Source organism: Mangifera indica, chromosome 6 (genome assembly GCF_011075055.1).
Source record: "Mangifera indica cultivar Alphonso chromosome 6, CATAS_Mindica_2.1, whole genome shotgun sequence".
NCBI lineage: Eukaryota > Viridiplantae > Streptophyta > Magnoliopsida > Sapindales > Anacardiaceae > Mangifera > Mangifera indica.
The window spans coordinates 5,252,961-5,277,168 of NC_058142.1; the positions used below are offsets into that span (position 1 = coordinate 5,252,961).

The window sequence follows — 24,208 nt, forward strand, 5'->3', positions numbered from 1 at the left end:
CTTCAATTTTCTTTCTGGATTCTCAGATCTGCTGCTGAATACCACATAAACAACAACGAAAACATTCGTACACACAAACACACATATATATAAAATGATCTATCAATTTATGGTTTATATTTTTTATTTCTATGTAGTATATGCAAAACAAGAATCTGAAAACTCTCAAACTCTCAATTAGGCTAAGAACATACAAGATTTAGCATAAGTGGTATGATCAACTGTGATTTATTTTATTATTAAATATAATTTCTAAGGTGAATCATCTGAGACCACAGAATAGCCTAATGAGAAATAAATAGTCACTATGTAAAAGCCGACTCTTTGATTAAATTCTGAATTACAGATAAAAATTTACATAAAGTGGTCCTTACAAAGACTACTACTAATACAGAAGTCACTGCTAATGACAACAAAGAGGCTACTTCAAATAAAGTCAGATCATGTACACTTTATTTCCTCTCAATGGCGTCAGCTGAACAGAGATTTACAATTTTGAATAGAGCAATACTATATACACGTAGCTAATTGAGTATTCAAATGATTTTTACAATTTTGAATAGCGTAATACTATATACACCTAGTTTTGAGTAGCTAATTAAGTATTCAAATGATATGTCATTATGTGATTGAGAGTTATTTTATCTTTAATTCACAATCACTCAATCACATGATTATACATCATCTAAATACCCAATTAGATACTCAAAACTCAGTTCACATAGTTTTATTGTTTTGAATATACAAGTCATTGAACAAATTATACCAAAGAGTTCAAGCAAACAACGAATTTGTTACAATTTCTTGCTACTAGCCTCTGTTGGTGTGAGAGGAAAGAGACGATCTAATCTAAGTGGGTGCTTGAAATTTGTTAGTTGAACTTCATTTCTGGATTGGAAAATAGCCCAAATGATTCAAGTACCACAATGCCCCTTCAGCTGCATGCTCTGCTGCTGTTTTTTTCGTAGGCTGAGGAGCACTGAAGCTCTCCAAAAAGGTTTTCGAGGATTCTATAACAAAAGTCACCTTGTAGGTGAACCTGTTTACAGCATTTCATATTAGGCACAGCCTGGGAAATCTTACAGCATTCACACAACCTAAAGCAATAAGTTTCGCAAAAAGTAGCAATCCTGCAGTCAATGCAGTAACCACAGGGTTTCTGTAACATAGCAATAGCTAGTATTATAAACAAAAGAAGACTGAAACTTAAGTAGTCTTATGGCAGAGCATACTTACAATTTAAAGTGGTCTGGTCCCTCTTCTTTGAAGCACTCGAACAAAGGAGGCTTCCAATTTTTTGCAGCGCAGACCTCATGCAATTGTGACTTCGCTGAGACCTTAACTGGAGCATCTACACAACAAAATTATAATATAATGAAATTTCAATTCAGACAGATTCCAAAAACCAAAGGTGCTCTCAAAAGAGAATGAATAAGTAAATGACTAGTCCAATGACTGCTTGAATCTAAAAACCATTCAACCTTAAGAACCTAAGTAGATATTATTAGATAAATAACTGTAGACAGGTCAGGAATTATCATACACTGGGGTGTCTTTGAGATTCAAATTCATTTCAGGAAACCACACATATTGAACTTTATTTTTGACAAAGCAAATATGGAGTTTCAATCTCCATGGGGATGTGCTACAAAGTTGGAGTTTCCCCATTTTAATGGAAACCGGATTTTGAGAGCCAAATATTTCTTTGAAATAGATGGAACCCTAATAGAGGACCGATTAAAATTGCCACTCTACATCTTGAGGAAAGGGCAATCCAGTGGCATCAAGGGCTCACTAAATATTGGGGTGATGCTTTGGTTCCATGGGAGGGGTATGTGCAGTCGATGGGAGCTCACTTTGGTAGCCATGCTTATGACAACCCTTGTCAAATTAGCGCAACTTGAAAGAAGTACACAATAACAAAATTTGGATGAGTTTGATGAACTATATTTTAAGGTTGACAGACGTGAAGATTAGGCACTTAATTTCATTCTCTTTGGATTGATTGATGCATTACAGACGCCCATAAGAATGTTCAAGCCTAAAACTTTAGCCAAAGCTTATTTTCTTGCTAAGTTACAAGAAATAACAATGGCTACTCTTAGAGATCAGCCAAAACTTGTAACCAGAACCCCAAATCTGCATAATGTACATAAGAGTCCCAGTGTAGTTATTAACAACACCCAACCACATTATAAACTCAACAGCCCCAATGGATTGTTGCCCATGCCTAACCAACGTAGATTACCCCCCAACCCCATCCCCCTTTCCAATCCCACATAACTATAGAATAATAACCAGAGTGTTGTTTGATACCAAGGCCCTTTGCTTTTGATATGATGAGAGATATTCCCTAGGGAACAAGGGAAAAAAGAAGCAGACATTTGTACTACAACTTCAGGTAAAGACTAGGAACAAGAAAGAAGAAGTAACAAGGAAGGAGGAGGATTCAAACGAGTATAACTTGATGCCTCTTTCCCTCCATGCCTTGCAAGGTTTAGTAGGGTTTAGAACTATGAGGTTTAATGGAATTGGAATGCACAGGAAGAGAAGGTTGTATGTGCTGGTTGACTCGGCCAGCACTCACAACTTATCGAGTGAGAAAAGTGCTCACAAGTTGGGGTGTCCTTTTAAGTTAGTTAAAGGAGTACAAGTAACCATAGCCAATGGGCAAGACTTGCAAACTAGCACTACTGGAAAATTATGGAGTGCAAGGACAAATTTTCAATGTGAAAGCTTACACCTTAACCCTAGATAGTTATGACTTAATATCGGGGTCCAATGGTTGGTGAGATATATTATGGAATTTTGAAAAATTAAGGATAGTGTTTACTCTTCATGTCAACAATACAAGGAGAAAGGGGCAATGAGGTGAATGTGATTGAAGACTAATAGCTCTACAAACTGTTGTGTAAACAACAACAATTAGCTTCCATACAGTTGTTGTAGTAAGAAAGGTAGGAGGGAAGTGCATAATTGTATGAAATAAAGGTCATTAGTAATCCTAGTCCAAACCAACGGGCAGAATTGGAGGCCCTACTGCAACAGTTCAAGTCTTTGAAGAGCTGAAAGGCCTTCCCCCTTGGAGGTTGTAGGATCATTGAATAGTTCTTAAGGAAGGGCCCAACCAGTGAACATAAAAACCTATAGGTATGAGGGCTTACAAAAAGATGTGACAGAGAAAATAGCGAAAAAGATATTAGATGTTGGGGTGATTAGAGGTAGTTTTTGCTCATACTCAATTCTTTTAGTATTAGTTAAGAAAAAGATGGCACTTGGAATATACATATAGACTACAGGGCACTCAACCAATTAACCATTAAAGATAGGTATCCCATACTCCTAATAGAAAAGTTACATGATGAGCTTGGGAGGGCAGTGAATTTTTCTAAGGTAGATTTTAAGGTCAGGATATTGACAAATTAGAATGAGTCTGACTTCTACAGAGAAACTTTGAAGACCCCTGAAGAGCACTATAAGTTCATGGTGATGCCTTTTGGCCTCACCGATGCCCCATCCACCTTTTGTAAATATTATGAACTCCCTTTTAAAACAATATTTAAGTAAGTTTGTTTTCGTTTTCGTTGTCATTTTTCTTTTTCTATTTTTTTTTTAAATGATATCCTGGCGTATAGGAGTAACAAGGAAGAGCATATACTCCATTTGAAAATTGTTTGTGAAACCTTGAAAATAAACTAGTTATGCTAAGAGAAATAAGTGTGTATTTGGCTGCCAACAAATTGAAAACTTGGTGTATATTATAACTGCAGAAGGGGTAAGAACAGACCCTCAAAAAGCGCAAGCAACAAAGGATTCGTCCATATCTAAAACGACTAAGCAGTTAAGAGAGTTCCTTGGCCTTTTTGGGTATTATAGGAGGCTTATAAGGGGATATGGTCATATTGCTAAACCATTGACTGAACTATTGGAAGACTCCTAATGGAGTGAACCTGCCTAGAAGGCCTTGTCGCCTAAAAATCAGTAGTTGCCAACCTCTGAGTAGCATTCCTTCATTGATAAAAAAGTAGTCTTAAAAAATGCCATTGTGGAAGTGCTTGTAGGCCTTTCTGATCAAGATTGAGAAAAAAAAAAAACTAATTTTTAACACAAATCCTCAATTAAAACTGAGCCTAAATACAAAATTACACTAACCAATTAATAATTACAGCTATCAAGTTTGGTTCACACAAGGCAACCTTGTAATTTCAATAGAAACAACAGAAATTTCATTCACTAACAAAATCCACATGCACCATGGAAGCTGCTAGAAATGACAAGTGAAGAGAACCCAGAAAACAGAGGACTAAAACAACATCAAAACAGTGAAAAACTCAAGATTTTACCTTCACTTTTTGATTCACTCAACCGCTTTTCATTCCCAGTACTGCTTTCAATATTCTTTCCGTGGATGTTGTTTTTAGTGCTATTTGGGTCTATGCACTTTGTAGAACAAAAACTTGCACCTCCAACCTTCAAATTTTGCCGTAGTTTTGAGGCATCGTCAAATTCAGCAACTTTCGCTCCCTCTTTAGGCCAAGCCTTTACCACTCGAGGCGCAAAAACTCCTGAATTTGGTCTGTGTTTCTCATACTTAACCTGCAAATATCGTCAAATATATAAAAACAAACTTCACAAATAAACAAAAGAAAAGATTTATCAAACAATAAAAAACAAGATGCCTTGGATGATGGGGTGATGATTGAAGGATCTAGAGGAGGAACATGTTTCAGATCGAGTTTTATTTTTTGTGGGTTGTAGCTTCTCTTTTCCATGAATGGGCAATAAAGTGAAATAGATTTAGAAGAAAGCAAAGTATACTAATTTACAATAATAATATATACATAATTGTGCGTAATTTTACGTATAAAACACGATGTATTATTATATAATTTAAAATTATTTTTTTAATTTTTAATTATATTATTATATAATAATATATTATAATTTATTTTAAAAAAATTATATACATAATATTATTTATTAATTTAATTTTAATTTACGAGTGGCCAACCAAACTTTATTTTAAAAAGACGTGTGATACATTAGATAGATGGAGAACTGTTGGCAGGTACCAAAATCCCAAACCCAACGCCCATAACTTTCTAGAAGTTCGTATTTCCAGATAGAGTAGTTTTTCCCTTTTTTTTGTTTTTTTTTTTAGTGTGTCTTGCATACGATTGTCCAAGCGCCTTTTCATAGAGGACCAAAGAACTTCTTCCCACCCAAGGTTTGATGAAAAGACAAAATGCCACCCATAAATAGTTAACGTTATCAAATTCCGTTAGCAAAAATGGTATTTAAGTAAATTTGAATAATTTATTTCAAGTGTTATAAAAGAAAGAAATAAATCGTCTAAATGATTGTCCAAACACCTTTTTGTAGAATGAAAGGCCAAAGGGCTTATTCTCACATAAAGTGCATTCTTTTTTTTTAATTTTTATTTTTTAATTATAAAAATCCCAAACAATTATATATAAGAGTTAAATTTATTAATTTTAAGAATAAAATTATTATTTTATATATTTATTAAAAATAAATTAAATTTTAATTTTAATTTTTTTTTAAATTTTAAAAATTAAAAGTTTTCTCTTATGTCAAGTTTTAAAAAATAATTTTTTTTTTATAAAGTTAGTTTTCAATGTTTAATGTCAAATTTGGTATTATTGTCGATAACGAAAAGTCTCTGACATATCACCATACTCTGACAGTCTTTCTCCCTTCTTTTAAAACTCTGATTCTAGACATCTTTTTTTAAGAAGACGAAGAGTTTTGTCTTTTTAAACAAAATTTTCATTTATCGAAGTTCTATAAAAAGAGAAAGAGGTCGTCAAAGCATGGTGATACAGTGGAGACTCTTCGTCATTGGATTTGGCTTTGAAAATTGAAAACTAAACCTAAAGTGAGAAATGTCATTTTTTAAAATTTAATATAGAAAAAAACTTTTAGTTTTTAAGGTTTAGAGGAGGCATAAGAGATTAATTTTTAAAGGATTAGAATTTTGCTAACTTTAATCACCTACAAGTGGGTGTTTAAAATTGTTTAAATTAAAAAAAAAAAAAACATATTTTGGATGGGAATAAACCCTTGGGTCAAAAATAAAATTAAGTGTTTCTTCAACACTTCACTTTAGAGTCATGCTTTTAGCTATCCAAATTATCTTTTAGATGCCTACTAAGACTATTAATAAGTATATAAATGTAATAAATTAAATATAATAAATTTAAATTAATAGTATTTATAACACATTAATGAAAAATAAATAAATTACAAATATTTGTTATAAGTCAAACTATTCATATAACTATATGAATATAATATTTAAATGTCAAAATTTTGATTTATTTAATTCAGATCTAGAGTTTGACTTACTTGATATGATTGATTCTATCAAAAAAATGTTTTAATTTAAATAGAGTTTCTTATTATAAAAAAATTATATATATATATTTTAAGTATATATATAGATACACATTTGATATTTATCATCAAATGATTTGGTGATTTTGAATTAAAGATAAAATAACACTTAATTACATCATAACACATTATATGTACTCATTTGTATTCTAAAAAATGAATATGCGTATTGAGCAATATTATATGTATATATTTTTTAATATATAAATAATATATTATTATATAATTATATATTATTTTATTATTAATTTAAAATTATTTAATCATATTACGATTCGTCATCAATTCATATGTTTTTGTACTTGAAAATATGTATGAATAATTTTATTATTGAAGCATGGTGTTAAGGCCCATATTGGCATGTGGGTGGGCTGCCAAATCAAAATAGGCCGTCATGTGAATTTTCAAGTTTTCTTTCCTTTTTTATATTCGGTTAGAAAAATAAAAATTGTAAGCGTTTCCTAGTATTAAATTATTATTAAAAGTTTTAATAAAATTAGATGTAATTATTTTAAGAATATAAATAAATATATATTATAATATAATTTAATAATATTAAACTAAGAATAAAATAAATTCAATAATACGATGATATTTAAAATTTTAATATATTAGAAAAAACCAAATTTATAAAATGGGATAATAATATTTATAAAATTTTAACACTGAAAAAGATCAAAAGAACTAATGAGATGAAAATAGTCCGGAGCCATAAAATAATTTATTTTATATCATGAGTAAAGCACTTCTAAGATGTAATAGAAAATATTTAAAAAATAATAATAATTCAATTTTGCTAATAACTTCAAATAATCTGCCTTATCCGTAGACAATCCAACGGAGCAAACCCTACACCGCCATCAACCTAAACGTCTTACCGGACGATTTGACACCAAAATTTGTACTCATGTTTTTTCATCAACGTAGGAGTTGGTCGAACGTGATAATAAAATTATGTGTATTTAATTTAAACATATAAATAAATACATATTAAATATATATAATTATGTGATTGAATAATTTTGAATTAAAGACGAAATAATATAAATTACATAATGATATATATAAGTGTGTATCAATTTATATATTTAAAGTAAGTATATATAATATTGCTCTTAACAATATCATAATCAAATTGATCGGGTAGTTTCAAATTCTATAGTTTGAGCTAGAAGACTATCAATTTAAGCTTAAGATTCAACTAGTATTGTATATTAGTCCAAATGTAAACACCTAACCCAACCGTGAACCCTAAATTTTACTTAGAAACTTAATTTTGATTTCAAACTCAAACCAAATAACACATAAGCAAATAGGACCCAGAAGTTCATCACCTAAAGTCAATACAAACCGCCTTCTTCAAGGTTGATGATGAAGAAAGTTTCTAGTTTTATATTCATTTGAAAGGAAAAAAAATTATAATCTCTAGACAATAGGAATACATGGAGAATTGGCAAATTTCTATGATGAGAAGCTTAAAGGGATGGAAGTCTCAAAGAACTAGGTTTGACAGAATCTCTAGGGTTTCACCAAAAATTCAAAAGCTTGAAATATTTGGGGTAAAGAGAAGCTAAAGCATGGTTTAAGGGATTTTTATCAACAATATAGGGTTGAGCGAGAATCGACTCCAACTGTTCAAGTCAAATCAATGGCATGTGTCATTGATCTAGTGTGATGCACAAATTATGCCTAATAAAAAATCATAATAATTTAAATTGTCACAACAGATATACAACATATTTATGCATCATATTAAATGCAAGGTGGAAATATAAGTTTCACAACATATTTCGAAGAGATAATTACAATTACACATGTATCATTGATCATATAAAAAGGTGAAAGGTTTTTAAAATCTTACTCGTACCTTAGAAAATATGGGTACGTTTTATGCAATTAAAATCTTCTTTAGTCAAACTCACGAAAACGACTAGTCATTGTATTGTGACTAACTATATAAATTGTACATAACAATTAACCATATTATCTACACGCAAGTTAATTTAAAATTTAGATGAAAGTCTTTTCATTTAGAAATTGAGGGAAGAATTAAACTTGACTAATTCATCCATTCCCATAATCTTCCTAATGTGCTAGATTCATCGCCTAAAATCATGAGATCATGTCTCATCTTTATCTCTAGCCATAATTAGATGGGCATCAAGACTTACCTTTCCGAAATCACTTCCATAGAAACAAAGATCGAATCAACGGTCTAGATTCATTGTATTAGTATTCAATTATATTTAATTACGTAATTACATTATTACCCTTGCTTCTTTGTTCCTTTCCATTAAACTTCTCTCAATTCCTTGCACTAAATTGCACGTCACAATGCTACGCCCTCATCACTGATGCATTTTTTCACATCAACAAATTTATTCTTCACTCTTCAGTGATGCTTTCTAGATTTGGTTGCCAGTGATCAATATTTGCACGTCTGTTTGGTGATGGTGAACTTCTTGTAAAATAATTATTTCTCTTCCTAGCATTTCCCTTTGTCTCAGAAGAAGCAAAGCTGCTCGATGATCTTGTTCCCCTGCTTGAATCTTCACAGTTGCCCTGATTTTTTATCCTCGCAATAAGGCTCATGAAGCACTTATCCTTCGAAACATTAACTCTCCTAGCATCAGAGCTGTCCTTGTTAACAAAGTCTCCCTCATCACTAGCATGTTTCATATCTTTAGGAGTTTCAGTGCTCCCATTTGCTTCAACTGGGGGAGTGGAATGCTTAAAAGAACTTCGCTGGAGCTTCCGTATGGTGCCCACAGGCACAACAAAATACTTTTTCCCTAGGGTTAGTGTGGTCTCCGGAGCAAGAACTGCCCATGGTTGTTGAAACACGTGTGGATAGGCGACCATGCACTTGGGGTTTCGCAGCATAATCTCAGCCGCGAGCACCGGCCGGTCATGGAGCTCTACATGGCCGCCGGGATGAACCACCTTGACCACCATGTTCTTGGTGCTGTTAGTGCAGAGCCAGCTTGAAATTGACATGGCTTTCCAAACATATGAGATTGGATTCAAGTTACAAGATAATATCAAATTAAAGGGAACATATCAGGAGATTAAGAATTTTCCTTTGGCGTGGCTGAAATTTCAAGGAAATTTGACGAGAATTTGTTGATGAGAAATACGTGCTTATATTATATTTCATGGCTTCTCGGTTATATCGCTGAAAAGACGCAAGGTTTAAGAATTTTATATAGTTTGGATCGGCCATAACACTTGAAGAAAATCGATGAGAGATCTAGTAAATTAGTCTGGAGTAATTACTTAGGAAATTTGCATTCAAACAAAGGAAAATATTTCATTTGTTTTATGCAATTGTTTTCTATAAACAAAAGTATCCATTTGATTAGGTATTAACTGTATGGCCAAAAGACTTATTTTATTTCCATCCAAGATTTAGTTCATTATCAAAGTGATACCAATTAGCTTTCGAAAATCTAAATATTCACCTATCATCCAACTCTGTTAAAATATTTTTATTAGTTATAAAGGTAAAATAATTATTTTATAATATAATATTAAAAAATAAAACCCTAAAAAAGAGAAAAAAAAGTAAGTTTTTAAAACTCATTTAAGAGAAAAATTATTAGTTTTCAAAACTAAGATAAAATTTTATTTTATTTTTGATATTACACTCCAAATAACATTTTTCTTTTATAATTAACAAAAAATTTTAACAATGCCAGATGACAAGTTAATATTTGGATTTTTAAAAGTTAGTTAATCTAACTTTAACGATAGACTAAACCTGAGTGGAAAAAAGTCTTTTGGCCTAATTGTATTTAAAATCTTAAGACTACTTCCATTAGCACAGCAAACATGTCTACGCAATATATATAAATTATTACCACAGTGAGAAGTTGAGCTTATTTTTATATATGCTCAGAATATCCCCCAAACTTGTCTCATATATGCTGTTTTGGACTTTGCCAAGCTTAAAGAGTGCAAGGATACTTCATGAGTAGAAGACTTGAAGCTGCCGAGCAAAGGAAACAGTAAGAACATTCTGATATTGAAATGTTACCTTTCCTGTTTGTATTTGTGAATTGGTAAGCAACAAGGCCAAAAAACATATTCCCATTCAAGATATAGTAAAATCTCAAAAGTCTTACATTCAAACTTTTAAAAATTTAAATATTCATCCATTAACTAAAATCCGTTAAAATTTTTTGTTAAAATTAAGGGTAAAATCGTTCATTAATGATAATATTTAAAAAATAAAAGTTTATGTTATTTTACCCCCTTAATTTGGAAAACTAATAATTTTCCTTCAAAATTAAGTTTTGAAAAGTGATATTTCCCCCCAACCTAGGGTTTCAAATTTCGCTGGCAAATTTTTAACAAATGATAGTCAATCTCTCTCCCTCCCAACAACTTCTCTCTCAGAAGTTTTTCCTTGAACTAACAATATCTGGATTTGATGGAATCTAGTCGAAACTTTTACTTTGAATCGTTATTGTTATTCAAACGAAGCCAACTTCGTTGAAAGATGAAGATCCAAAAGAAGAATTTCGATTTTTCGTTTGGATTCCATAAAATCCAAATATCATTAGTTGGAGGGAAAGCGTCAAAGGGAGATATGTCACAAGGAGGGAGGGAGATTGATCGTCGGTCATAGGAAATTCACTTGCAAAATTTGAAACCCTAAGTAGAGAGGAAATTCTCACATTTCAAAACTTAATTTTAGAGAAAATTTGTTAGCTTTTTAAATTAAAAATTATAATAATATAAACTTTTATTTTGTTTAAATATTATTATTAAAAGAAGATTTTTCTTTTAATCCAAACTAAAAATTTTAACAAACTGCAACTTTGAGTGTTTAAATATTTGAAAGTTAAAAAGGTAAAATTTTGAGATTTAACCGTAGGAGGGATGGGATTAAGTCTTTTGGCCAAGCAATAATTATAAAGTTATTTATTGCAGATATCAGTCGGCATCCCCCCACATCGCAAACTTCAATATATTTAACTTTGGATTAATTGTTTCCATTAGTTAGGGGACAAAATAATTATGCATGGAAAAAACGACATAGATCTAACCCTTGTTTTCCTTAATAATCAATGTTACTGAATAAGACAAATTGAATCCTCACTTGGGCACATCTGTTGTCTTGATTATAGTTGATTTTGGTGTGTCAATTTCTCAACTTTCAGGGGATCTGCATGTTATTAACCTATTATCAAAGGTGATCTTATGTTATTAATAAAATTATGTATAAAAATAATATATATAATTTTATATATAAATAATAATATACCATTAAATAATTAAATATTATTTTATTTTTAATTTAAAATTATTTAATTATATATTAATATATTAAATAATATTTAATTATTTAATAATATATTATTATTTTATATAAAATTATATTTTTTACCGTACTTTTTATTATACATATATTGTGAACTCCAATAATGAATAAGAGAAGGTTTTTTTTTTTTAAAAAAAAATTTCCTCGTGGCGTTGACAATTTAGAGAAGTACTGAGAGCTCTATTATAGAGTTACATGATTGATGCTGGAAAACGGTGCAGGTAACTTGAAAAAGTGCAGGGTTTTGGTATGTGTGAAATGTGGATGGCAGAGTCAAAAAATTAAGGTGTTGCCCAGTCAAATTAGAGAAACATTCAAAGCAAGATTCATTCCTCTAGCACTTGGCTTCTTCTTGACAAATTTTCTATGGAAAATGCACAAATTTCTTACAAGGCAAATGCATCCAAGTCCAGATAGGATTGGATCTGAGCCGAGTCAAACTTGAACTCATTTAAACTTGAGTTTAATTTTGATTTGAAAAGTGTTAAGCTTGAGTTCGATAAACTCCCCTCAAAGTTACCCAAACTTGACTTACTTGAAGAAAACCGAGATCGAATTCAAATTGAGCCACGTAAAAAATAATTAAAATAACGTTATTTTTATACATATTAATCAAAAGAACATTGCTTTATTTAATTTGTATTGAAGTTTTCTAGCTTGAGCTTGAGTTTGCTTGAGCCGAATTTGTTTTGGACTCATTCGAAACAAACTTGTTTTCGAATTCAAACAAATTTGGCTTGAATCATCCCTTCATGAATCCACAACCCAAAAGGAGCTCCTAGAAGTTCATCATTGAGATTGAAAGAGTGACAATGGTCCCCAAGATGTATGGCCTATTTCATTGACAATAATAAGACCCTTCATGTAAAATTAGGAGACTGTTCAAAACCATGAATCATCAACAATAAAAGCAAGATTTTGATGCACTAACTCTGACAGCCATGATGACTGCTTTAGAACTTCATATCTTGTATATCAAAAAGCTTAAGAAAATCTTTTCAATGCTTATCAACATCAGGAATATAAGACATTCATATTTCAACCATACTGGAATCTTTACATCGCACTGTTATCTACCATTCTTCTGATTCGAAATTAGAATTCTTCAATTTCATCCAAACGTGTATTCCAATTTCATGAATCTAAACCAAAGAAGCTACATTGCAAGTTCTATAACACAATCACATATAATTTACAGCTGTACCGAATTGAAACTGAATTTCCAACTAGCATGATCTTACCTGTATATGAATCCCTGATGGCACCTTTTGTCTGGAAAAGAATGATCAGGAATAAAACAGAAGAGTGTGCTGTAGTTTGAACTTCTACCGGCATTGGAGAATGTGATGCCAACTGATACGATAAACACGGTTAAATATTTGTGTGAAAGGCTGGGTGCTGATAAGGCAAAGTTTATGCTGTTTATGCGACTCGTAGTGATCCTCCAAGCTCAGTAGGTACAAGGGGAATGAGCGAATGTAGAACGTCCGTTATCAATGGCCTGTAACTTGGTTCAGGTTGTATACATAGCACTGCCACAGCAGCAACCTGTTCATTCCAAGTAAGAAACTCAAATTTGTAAGTGAAGCAAAATTTTGGAATATAAATATTCTAATAATTGTGCTTCAGAAATAATTACCTGATATAAGTGCTTTAAATCCATTTTGTCTCTAATTACAGGATCCATGAGCTTGGGAAGCTTTGATCGGTCAGTGAGCTGAGGCATGGCCTGCGAAAAAAAATTATTATCAGCTAACTGGGACTTCTTTAATGCAGTTGCTTTGTGATTGAAAGAAATTTACCCATGTGACTACTGATTGGCATTGACTTGGTGACGTCTTCTCCACCGGCCTTCTTCCCATCAGAAGCTCCAGCAATACAACTCCAAAGGCATATACATCACTCTTATCAGTTAGTTTACCTGGAAAAAGTGATGATCGTGTTAGTTTTTTTACTTAGAATTACAAAATCAATATCGAGGCACCATAGATGATAAATATAACAAGATGGATCTATTTTAAGAGAACTCAAGCCCATTCCAATTTCAGCACAAAGGGAAAAGGAAGAACTCAAATATTATCACAACTCTTTAATCTTTAGAACATTTGGATGCTCAAAGAGGCTCTAATAGCACAGTGTATCCAACACGACTGTAGAAAAGCTTGATTGTGCACAATGGCTTAAGAAAAAAAAATCACATTAGAAGTTCAAAGTTGAAACACAGTCATCTCACAAGTAGCAACTTTCTAATGAACCCAGTCATGTAACATAGCACAAAATAGAGCTTGAGGGGTTACAAGACAGATAAAGAACTATAAAGGGACTTGGAAAAGTTAAAAAGCAATATTCAACAGAAGAATCAACCGCTATCATGCTTCAGTCAAACAAAATATTAGCTTACCCTCTAACAGGTACTCTGGGGCAACATAGCCCAGCGTTCCAGAAAGCTTTACATTCTTGCTTTGGGTTCCACCAGTCACTGCAAGGCCAAAATCTGAAAGCTGGAAGAAGCAAAAACTTAGAAGCAGAAACATTCCCATTAACATTGTAAAAGCTATACCTTTGCATTTCATGATTCTTAGATAATATTTACCTTTGCATTAAAGTTGGAATCAAGAAGAATGTTAGACGATTTCAGATCTCTGTGGACTACAGGAGGGTTGCAGTGCTCATGCAGGTATTCTAGTCCTCTAGCATTCGGTAAAATAGTTCAAACCAACATTAAAAATGAAAAACTATGCAGAAAATAAGTAAATAATGAAGCTGACAAGAGGCACTACCGTGCTACGTCAACAGCAATTTTCATTCGCAGATGCCATGTTAGATCAGATCCATGAGTAGGTCCTGTAATGTTCATCCAAACAAATACAACACATATGTTAGAAGTTCAAATCTTTCATCATCTATGGCGAGTTAATTAAAAATAAAGGAGAAGTTTATACCATGCAATTGGTTCTCCAAAGAGCCATTTTGCATCATTTCATATACAAGAAACCTTGTTTCATTATGGATGCAGTAACCAAAAAGAGAAATAATGTTCTGATGCTGGAATTTAGTTAACCAGTTCAGCTCATTCTGCAGTTGCAATCCAATTTTTCACAAAAGAAAAACCATTAGTTACACTAGTAGCAATTCACAGAAAATAGATATCCAAGTCAATCTGGGAAAAACGAAAAAATACCTCGAATTCTCTTTCAGCATCCTGCCCTCTATCATCAATTCTCTTCACTGCAGCAAGGGATTTTTCATTGAAACGAGCTTTATAGACTCGCCCACGACCTCCCTGTCCCAGTACATTATTTTCACAGAAATTGTTTGTGGCAGCTTCTATATACTGATACTCAATGACAGCAACTGCATCCGTCTTGCCTGTTGTCCTCAAAGAATTAAATCGCCCCATTATTGGACTCAATGAAAGTCCTCGGCCGGAATCTACATATCGTAACAAGTAAAGAAGAAAAGATAAACATAACATGAATATTAACAGATGAAAAATTGGTTTAGACAACTAACATAAGAACAAAAGCAACATGATCCATGAAATAGAATGATACCAAAGTTCTGCTTGCTTTTTCCGTTGGAATTCTTCAATGTTTTCAATCTATAGATCCAAAAGTATAAAAAGAGCAGAAATAGAACACCAAGAAGAGTGGAAGCAACAACAAGCGCTATAAGTATTTTCTTGTTCAGGTCTTGGTGGTGCACTATTCTAACCTCAGAATTTCCTGAAAGAGACATAAACAACCTTAGCAAATATAAAAGATTATGAAAAGAAACTGACAAAAAATGCACTTAAAACAAAAACAAAACAGGCTCGTGCTTAATCAGCCAAAATCCAAATTAGTTTTGTATGAATGTTCTTCTATTTCTCATTATCTTTACTCAACGTTAAATTGCATAAATACAGATTAGGCAGCTCAGAATTAAGAATATATCAAGTTCATCATGTCTTTAAGTTATACAAGTTTATGAGAAAATACTAACTTAACCCAGATACACTATTTCATCAAGTACATTTCAAAAGTTAAAATTGTAAATTCAAAATCTAAATTCATTTTGTACCAATATTATTAACAGCCAAAATTCAACAACTGGAACTCCAAAGAAATTAACTTAGTAATTCTTCTTGCAAAGCATAAATCTAGATACGTATCTTTAATTTCAAAGTTCTGAGAGTGAAAGTCAATGAGACTAGGTAGAGGAAAAAACCAGATTTAAAATAAAGTTTGTATTTGGAAGAATGAAATTTTCCCAGAAGCTAGAGCATAATCGGTTTTAGTGTTTTGCTAGGGTGCTTTCTCCCTGAATAATCTCAGCAACCAAACAAACAGCACATTCAAAGTTAACCTTTCTGAACTTAAAGTACAGAACTTTTAAAACAAAACAAACAACATTCATAAACAAAAACAGTGGCAATTGTTGACAGACCTGGAGATTGAGCTTCCATTTTTGCAGAAAACTGAGAAATGGGTTCCTTCACAACAACAAAACCAGAACTAAAAATGTTGGAAACAGTTGTGTCCTGTCTGGCAGCAAGGACAAATGAGAACAAAGAATAAAAACAAGCCCACATGGGTAGAATCATTACAAGAAGCTTCATTTCCATTCCTTCGAAAAAAAAATTAAAGTAAAGAGTGAAACTTGTTTTGAAATTTCCTTTGGTTGTTTTGTTCCTTTAACTTCGAATCTACCTTCAGTGAATCAATGTAGAAGGGGACAAAAGAAAAGAGTGTTGCAGGAAAATTAAGAAACCGCTTTTCCTTTTTCTTAAGAGTTGAGAAGTGGGGCCAGTGAACGAGAAATCATGTGGCGGTTAGCAATCCAAAGCTGAAAATCCGAAAATTATGGGGACCTAGACGTGTGTGACATAAGAGATTAGGAATCGAGGTGAGGATGGTGACAGTAGGTCTCTCAGGTCTTGGCTTCCCAGAAAAGATATTGACATTTTGTTGCCCATCCTCATTGGTTAATTTCGTATAAAAGTTAAAATGACATTCATGATTAGCCCATATAAGTATCTCTTCATATAATTAAGGAAAATTATAATAATAATAACCTTTTGAGGGCCAATAATTAAAGAATTTTCTAATAAAAAAATAATTAACTTGAATCAAATTAAATTAATTTTATTTTTCTTCGTTAATGAATTACCGCCGAATTGGCAACCACAAGCTTATTACCTTCACCCAATTGACTTTCGCCACATTATAACATATGATTGTTATTAACAAAATTATTTCAACTTCTATGATTAATATTTGCTGGAGTACTTGTGACTTCGTCACAAATCTCATGTGAACTTTTGCTCACGTACAAATGATAAATTAGAGTAAATTTTTTTTTTTGTTAGTCGAAAATCTGTCTGTATTAGTTAAACGGATAAACCTAAAATATAATGACTAAACCATATCAGATAAGTTAAGGTTTCATAAACGCGTTAAAAGTTTGAACTCAAACTTTCTTTATACAAGTTTTAATACTCTATCAGTTTTGTCAACTATTAAAATCAAATTAAAGTAAATTACATTCTACCAAAAGCATCTTTCAATAAATTATCTTTTTTTTTTTTTGCACAAAATTTACCGCTCTCAACTAAAATGAAAAAAGGCATAGTGTTAGAAAGTTCAGATATTATTTTCTCATTAAAATTTTCATTTTTCAAAAGTACTCAAAAATAATAAAATAAAAAAAGAAAACATTTAGATATCCAAATTGCAGAACAACCCATTTTGTCTATCTATCTTTCACTGTCACCCTCTTTTTCCCCTAATCTACTCCTTCATTGTCCCAAAGTTACAGCCAAATTGTTGACAATTGAACCCTCTTAGTGCTAAGTTGCCACCTTTATTGACAAATTGGTTTATGACTTCAACCCTAAACCCCACCACCATTGATGAAATTTCATATTGTCAAGTCATCAAAGTTCATCAATATATTGTTAATATTATCAACTTACCAATAAAATATGATAGTGTCGACTTCTTTAACAAATTCTTGTGTGGCAAAAGAGATGACGGTGATATTATTATAAGTGACAAAGATGGAAATGTCCTAAATATTGGATCGAAATCAATAACCCTAATAAAAGTCAAGAATTGGAAGCTAAAGATACTGATGTAAGGTTCATGCATTCTGGTAGTAAATTACATATTATAGAGAAGGTTATATTAATTGAAGATGCCAAAAAAAAAAAAAACTTTACCAATTTATCCATTTCTGTCTTTTTATTTACAATAAAACTATATATAAAAATAATATACATAATTTTATATACAAATACAATAGGGCATGTAATCAAATTTACTTTGTTTTATATTTAATATTTTATGGGATATTAATTTTTTTTTTAAAAAAAGAAATCCTATTTTTCTATAAAAACGATGGTCCACTTCAAGATACATTACCCCTAGTGCACATGTGATTGCTTCAGTATAACTCAAAACTATTTCCTCTCTATTTTTTTTTAATTTCATAATTATTACTAAAAAATTTTATGAGTGTTTGAAATGGCTTTTGAAAATTAGAGAAACCAGCTTAGAATAATTATGCATATTTGTGATTGTTTTTTTTTTAACAATAAAACTATCCTATATAAATTTATATGTATATTACATTATTAAATAATTTTAAATTAAAGATAAAATAATATATATAATTTTATATTTAAAATAAATACATAAAATATTGTTTTTTTTAATTAGAAGCATATGCGTACTTTTCAAAAATAGGAAGATATTTTCATAATTATTATTAATAGTTTATTTTAAATAATCATAAGGATCTAAACAGTAAATTTGTGAGGCACTGTTCACTCACGTGTTAACCTGTTATCCCACGAAATTGACTTTCCACTCACGAAATTTACTGTTTGCCCATGAGACACTGTTTACTCACGAATTTAATTTTTGGAATCGTTATTTGTATGAATAATTATATATTAATATATAATTAAATTATTTTAAATTTAAAATAAAATAATACTCAATTATATAATAATATATGTTATTTACATAAAAATTATATATATTATTTATATATATTTTTTTTTATTTTTTTATAAGTTACAAAATTTGCTCTAATTTCCTTTACTGTAAAAGATTATTGATTTAATAAATTACCTTGTTTACTTTGAATTTAAATTAGACTTATATTTCGCCTCCTTGTTGTCACATTTCGTCTAAATCCATGATCGTACGAGATTAATTTGTTGATACAAATATAAATAGTTTAACTTACCTTGAAAACATAAAAAAATATATATATATTATACATATATATTTTAAATATATAAATAATTATATATTTATATGTATCATTATATAATTAATTATTATTTTATCGAGTTGTGGGCTTTATAAGTTTATTTAGTGCACGTGAAAATCTGGCCATGTGCAAATGCGAGACTGCTTACGCCAATAATAATTGAATTAAGATTGCAAATGCTAACCAAATATATGGTTGAATATTAATATTAATATTAGAGTAATACTATGTGTACCCACTTTGGGAACACAAATATATACACACTCATATGTGTCATCATATGATTGATTATTGTTTTATTCTTAATTCAAAATCATCCAATCACATGATGACACATATAAATGTGTACACATTTGTGTACCCAAAGTGGGTACACATAGTTTTATCTTTAATATTAATACGTATGATGAAAGGAACATCGAACCATGTGCTTCAATGTCTTCCTGTCGTTACTTAATGGGGAAAATCACAGTTTCCCGTCAAAGGTGTGACCTCCAACCAACAATTTTTTCACTAGTGATATTACAAAGGTAATTTGGATAATAAAAAATAATATTTTATATAAAAAAATAAATTTAATTTATTTAGTATAATGGTAATTAATTTAATTTTAAAAAAATATTTTAACTCAAATAGAGTTTCTTTTTATAATTAAAAAAAACTTATTATAATGTTAAAAATTATCTCATTTTTTATTTCTTTCATTTATTTTCACTTTTTTCTTCTTCGTTTACTATTCTCATTTTTAACTTGATGTATAGTAATTAGAAAACTCACTGAAAAAATTTAGCGGTTGTGACACCTTTCACCAAAAACTTATTCAATGACTTCAACCCTAAATCTCATAATTGTCGATAAAATCTAACGGGGCAAAGTATTAAAATTTCATCTTAATTTGCCGACAATTCAATTCATTAGCAGAATTTGATGATGTTGACTTCTTCTTGGGCTTGTCATGAGATGTGTTAAGGGATGGTGATGCTTGTTATGGTGGACTGAGAGGTGAGATTTTAGTTGATGGTGATAAGGTTTTGATTTCCAAATTCTTGGAGGGACTAAATTATTGGTTTTTCAAAAGTTTTAAATGATAAAATTATTATTTTTTCCTTACATTCTTGGAATTTTCTAACAAAGTTTGATTTTGATAAGTCTAGATATGAGTCCGGCTTGCATATCTTATAACTTTTATTTAATTCAAACAAAAAAATAAGATAACTTGAATTTATTGAGTTAAAATTAAAAATAATTTAAATTTAATTTGACTATAAATTTAAAGTTTGAAACTTAACTCAAGTTTATATCCTAGAATTGAAAAGTCCAATTTTCTTGGGCTCCCCATGAGATGGATTAAGGGATGATAATGTTTGTTGTAGTGATTGAGACGAGAGATTTTAGTTAGTTGGCGGTGATAAGGTTAGGATTTTCATATTCTTAAAGAGACTAAATTATTTGTTTTTCAAAAGTTCTAAATGATAAAATTATTATTTTTCAAAAATTTAATTTTGATAATTCTATAAATAAATGAAAGCTAAATATTTTATAATTTAAGTTTAATTCAAATAAAAAATAGAATAAATTAAATTTATTTAATCAAAATTAAAGATAATTCAAATTTAACTTGATTCTAAGTTTAAAGTTTAAAACTTAACTCAAATTCATATCCCAAATTTGAAAAGTCCAATTTTCTTCTAACAAAAGTTTTATTTTACCTCTAATACTTATGATTTTCTCTTATCTCTAATAGAAATTTCAAAAAATAATAATTTATAAGTAAATATTTAATTTTTTAAATTATTATAAATATACTTTTAAGAGTTAACTAAAATTTGAATAAAAAATAATTATTTATTTTTAAATTAATAATATTTAATAATATAATAATATATTTACGTATAAAAGATTAGGAATCCCTCGTTTTCATTTCCTCGCTTTATTACTTTTTTATCTTCATTTTAACAACAAAAATAAAATAGCGCCTCACACAAATTCGAAATTCAAAAACCACACACTTGATGTTAGCTTAGCTACAATCTACCCATGATACATTATATTCACCACATCCTCGCCGTTGATTTCTGCACCCCTAATCCATCCGTCAATATTTTCCTGATGCTGTCATCTTCCCCTTCCTTGGAATACGACGTCATTTCCATGGATTTACCGGAAGAATGCTGGGAATTGATCCTCAATTCCTTGGGCGATGAGCGCCACTTCGAACCCATCTCTTTAGTCTCCCGCAAGTTGCTTTCCATCACCAATAATCTACGCCGTAACCTCGTTTTCACTCAACAAGCTCTCCATAAGACTTTCAATCTGCTTCCCCGCTTCCCAAATCTCAAAAAGCTCGATTTTTCTCAAGTAGCGTTGGATGTGGATGCCTTTCTTTGCTCAGTTTCAGAATGTGAGATGGATCTTGTTTCGCTTAATATTTCAAACCAGAAGGAATTTCCCATAACCGGTCTTCGAGAATTGGTGTCAAAAAATAAGAATTTAAGAGAATTGATTTGTTCAAAAATTGGATTAAAAGATGAAGATGTGATTGCAATAGCCGAGTCTTGTCCGGCTATTGAAGTACTTGACATCAGTTATCCTGACTATAATGGTGATGATTTTCCAGATGGGTCTCCGGATTTGAGGTTTTGTTCAGGTTTTGTAACTGATGCTGGGATTCATGCTATGGCGGTGAAGCTCGAGAGACTATTAAAGATTGATGTTTCGGGTAATTTTTTTCTTACTGATAAGTCTCTCGCTTCGATCAGTTCGAAATGTCCTTTGTTGAAAGAACTTGTGGTTAATGACTGTGATTTCATAACTCAAACCGGTATTGGTTTACTGATGGGTTCTAGTCAACATTTGAGTTCAATTTCAATGAATGGAATTGGAATTCCTTCAATTCATCAAAATTTTACGGATAAATTTGGCGAAGCAAGAAATTTATGTGAAGTTGATCTTTCGAATTCGTTTTTATCTGATGAATTCCTTTGTTCGATGGCAGAAGCTTCTCTTAAGTTAAAGAAAGTTAGTCTTTCACATTGTCGTTACTATACATTTGCTGGAATCTCGGTTTTGTTGCAAAAGTACCAGTCCCCTGAAAATTTGAACCTTGAAGCTGCAGATTTTCTTAGTGATGAGTCTATGATTGAGTTATCTAAATTTCTCCAGAGTTTAACCTCCATAAAGCTTTGCTACTGTTCAATGCTCACCAATGCAACATTCTTTACACTAATAAGAGACTGTCCCCTGTTGAGTGAAATAAAAATGGAATATACAAATCTGGGAATAGAGGAATTTCCAATGGATTCAAAAATAAACCCTCGAGTCAAGAGTTTGTATTTGGCTAGGAATGGCAATTTGAGCTCTGAATTTCTGAAAAAGGTTGCATTACTTTGTCCTAGTTTACAAGTTCTTGATGTGACCAGCTGTTTGGGAATTTCAGAAGAAGGAATTGGTGAAATTTTGAGGAATTGCAGTCAGGTTAGACATTTGGAGATTAATGTGTGTCGACAGTTGAATAATCTTGGTATAGGTTTTGATCTGCCAAAGTTGGAGGTTTTGCGAGCATCTGGATCTGGATTGAATGAAGATGCACTGATAATGATTGCAAATCATTGTTGCCGACTATTGTATTTGAATTTGGAGAAATGCTTTAATGTTACCACCAGTGGGTTGGTGAAAGCGGTGGAAAATTGCATCTCATTGAGGGAGATCAATTTGAAGTGGTGTAATGTGAATGATGGTATTGTGGCTTGGATGGTGTTCACAAGGCCATCGCTGAGGAAAATTATCCCGCCTGGTGGTTTTGCTCCTTCTAATAACCAGAGGAGCTATTTCTTCAACCATGGATGCCTGGTTTGTGATGGCTAGGTGAGAGTAAAAGCTACTTGCTTTCTTTTGGTTAGGTCTTTACAAAGTTGTTTTGCAAGTGTACAGGTATGTGATGATGGGCACTCCATTACCATTGTAGGCTGGAGTTCTTGTCTTTATGTATTTCTTCTTTCTTATTATTGTATTATTCTGTGTATTTAGTGTGATTACATGTTGAACAAAATGTCAAAATTTCAGAAGCTTGTTTTACCATCACAGTATTTCATGCAATTGTTTCTTCATTTCATTGAAAGCATTTTGAAATTTTATTGTTGTAAGAAGGTTCTGAGGAAGCTTCTTATCAGTTTATGAATGAGTAGAGAAGCTTGTTTTACCTTCTCTGTATTTCATATCAGTTTATGTGTAGATGAAGAGATTGTGGTAAATCTATATACTTTTGCAAAGCTGCAAGTTTTTCACTTAGAAGAAGTGTGAAATGAAAGGGCATCTATTGGAAGGCCTTGCCACATCACCCAAGTCAAGAGGCTTTCACTTGAGGAAAATTTTAAACTGTTTGTTTGTTTAACAAAATAACGATATGTTGGAAGGAATTAGAGTTGGATTCAAACCGAGTTTATTCAAGTTCGAACTTATGCTTGGTTTAAACGAATCTAAAACGAGTTCAATTCAAACGAGTTTGAGTCTAAAAGTTCAATATTTTTTAGTTTGAGTTCAAACTTAAGCTTTAGGGTCAAACTCGCAAACTTAAAAAATTCGATACAAAACGATGTTATTTCGATTAATATATATTAAAACGATATTGTTTTAGTAAAAAACCGAGCTCAAAGCTCAATTCAAGTTCGAACTCTTTGAAGTGAGTTCAACGAGTTTGAGTTTGACTTAATTTGAATCTAACCGTAAAAAGAATAAACATGCCTTGAAAAATTGTTGTTGTGCTTCATGAGTTGTTTCCACCGAGAATGACAAATTAAACATCCAAAATGGGCTTATGCCAATGATCTCTCATGTGCTTTCCAAAATTCATAAGTTGGTCCTTTCATTATTAATGTCTCCACCCTCCCCCAGTCTTTTAAATCTATTTGTTGTTAGAATTTGACCAATAGATGATCGTATTACCTTTAAAAACTGTTTTTTTTTTTTTTGGATACAGAGATCGAACTTTGATTTTTTTATTAAAGAAATTAAACTTTTTTATTTTTCTATTGAAACAATCAAATTTTATGATTTTTTAATTGAATAAATTTCATTTTTAAGTGAATTATAATAGAAAAAAAGTCAACCAAAAAATGTCCACATTAGCAAAACATTATACTAGTAATCATTTTTTTAATTTTAAAAAAATCTATATCATTAACAATTTTAAGATGTGAAAGATTA

At 31.1% G+C, this 24,208-nt stretch overlaps 4 protein-coding genes across 6 annotated transcripts; 1 reads left to right on the plus strand and 3 right to left on the minus strand.

Annotated features, from left to right (window-relative positions):
* Positions 1-299: 299 nt before the first annotated feature.
* On the minus strand, positions 300-4,832 carry LOC123217868 (ribonuclease 3-like protein 1). Of its 3 annotated transcripts, none has more exons than XM_044638944.1 (4): positions 4,680-4,832; positions 4,344-4,596; positions 1,237-1,351; positions 300-1,039 (listed from the first exon to the last, which is right to left on the minus strand). In XM_044638944.1, exons 1-4 carry the CDS (start codon positions 4,770-4,772, stop codon positions 883-885), a joined length of 618 nt encoding a protein of 205 aa, XP_044494879.1. In that variant the 5' UTR covers positions 4,773-4,832; the 3' UTR covers positions 300-882. The 3 variants fall into 3 exon arrangements, with proteins under 3 accessions (XP_044494879.1, XP_044494878.1, XP_044494880.1); XM_044638943.1 differs by having other exon boundaries at positions 300-1,130; XM_044638945.1 differs by having other exon boundaries at positions 300-1,159.
* A 3,970-nt stretch (positions 4,833-8,802) lies between these two features.
* LOC123218934 lies at positions 8,803-9,414 on the minus strand. The gene has a single exon (XM_044640587.1). It carries the CDS (start codon positions 9,412-9,414, stop codon positions 8,803-8,805), a length of 612 nt encoding a protein of 203 aa, XP_044496522.1.
* Positions 9,415-12,757: 3,343 nt separating this feature from the next.
* LOC123218320 (probable receptor-like protein kinase At1g80640) lies at positions 12,758-16,550 on the minus strand. The gene is made up of 10 exons (XM_044639712.1): positions 16,172-16,550; positions 15,298-15,468; positions 14,925-15,175; positions 14,686-14,818; positions 14,524-14,587; positions 14,337-14,433; positions 14,145-14,244; positions 13,546-13,664; positions 13,383-13,472; positions 12,758-13,291 (listed from the first exon to the last, which is right to left on the minus strand). Exons 1-10 carry the CDS (start codon positions 16,347-16,349, stop codon positions 13,166-13,168), a joined length of 1,329 nt encoding a protein of 442 aa, XP_044495647.1. The 5' UTR covers positions 16,350-16,550; the 3' UTR covers positions 12,758-13,165.
* A 4,445-nt stretch (positions 16,551-20,995) lies between these two features.
* Positions 20,996-23,083, plus strand: LOC123218146 (F-box/LRR-repeat protein 4). Its single transcript, XM_044639392.1, has one exon. It carries the CDS (start codon positions 21,044-21,046, stop codon positions 22,868-22,870), a length of 1,827 nt encoding a protein of 608 aa, XP_044495327.1. The 5' UTR covers positions 20,996-21,043; the 3' UTR covers positions 22,871-23,083.
* Positions 23,084-24,208: the final 1,125 nt, after the last annotated feature.

Excerpts from the sequence above, each read along its gene's own strand:
- LOC123217868 (XM_044638943.1), bottom strand. The coding sequence starts at position 4,772 with ATGGAAAAGAGAAGCTACAACCCACAAAAAATAAAACTCGATCTGAAA. Across the intron at positions 4,597-4,679 it reads TCATCACCCCATCATCCAAG|GTTAAGTATGAGAAACACAG; the intron begins GCATCTTGTTTT and ends CGATATTTGCAG. Across the intron at positions 1,352-4,343 it reads GAGTGAATCAAAAAGTGAAG|ATGCTCCAGTTAAGGTCTCA; the intron begins GTAAAATCTTGA and ends TTTGTTGTGTAG.
- LOC123218934 (XM_044640587.1), bottom strand. The coding sequence starts at position 9,414 with ATGTCAATTTCAAGCTGGCTCTGCACTAACAGCACCAAGAACATGGTG.
- LOC123218320 (XM_044639712.1), bottom strand. The coding sequence starts at position 16,349 with ATGGAAATGAAGCTTCTTGTAATGATTCTACCCATGTGGGCTTGTTTT. Across the intron at positions 14,434-14,523 it reads ATTGCTGTTGACGTAGCACG|AGGACTAGAATACCTGCATG; the intron begins GTAGTGCCTCTT and ends ACCGAATGCTAG. Across the intron at positions 14,245-14,336 it reads ATTCCAACTTTAATGCAAAG|CTTTCAGATTTTGGCCTTGC; the intron begins GTAAATATTATC and ends TGCTTCTTCCAG.
- LOC123218146 (XM_044639392.1), top strand. The coding sequence starts at position 21,044 with ATGATACATTATATTCACCACATCCTCGCCGTTGATTTCTGCACCCCT.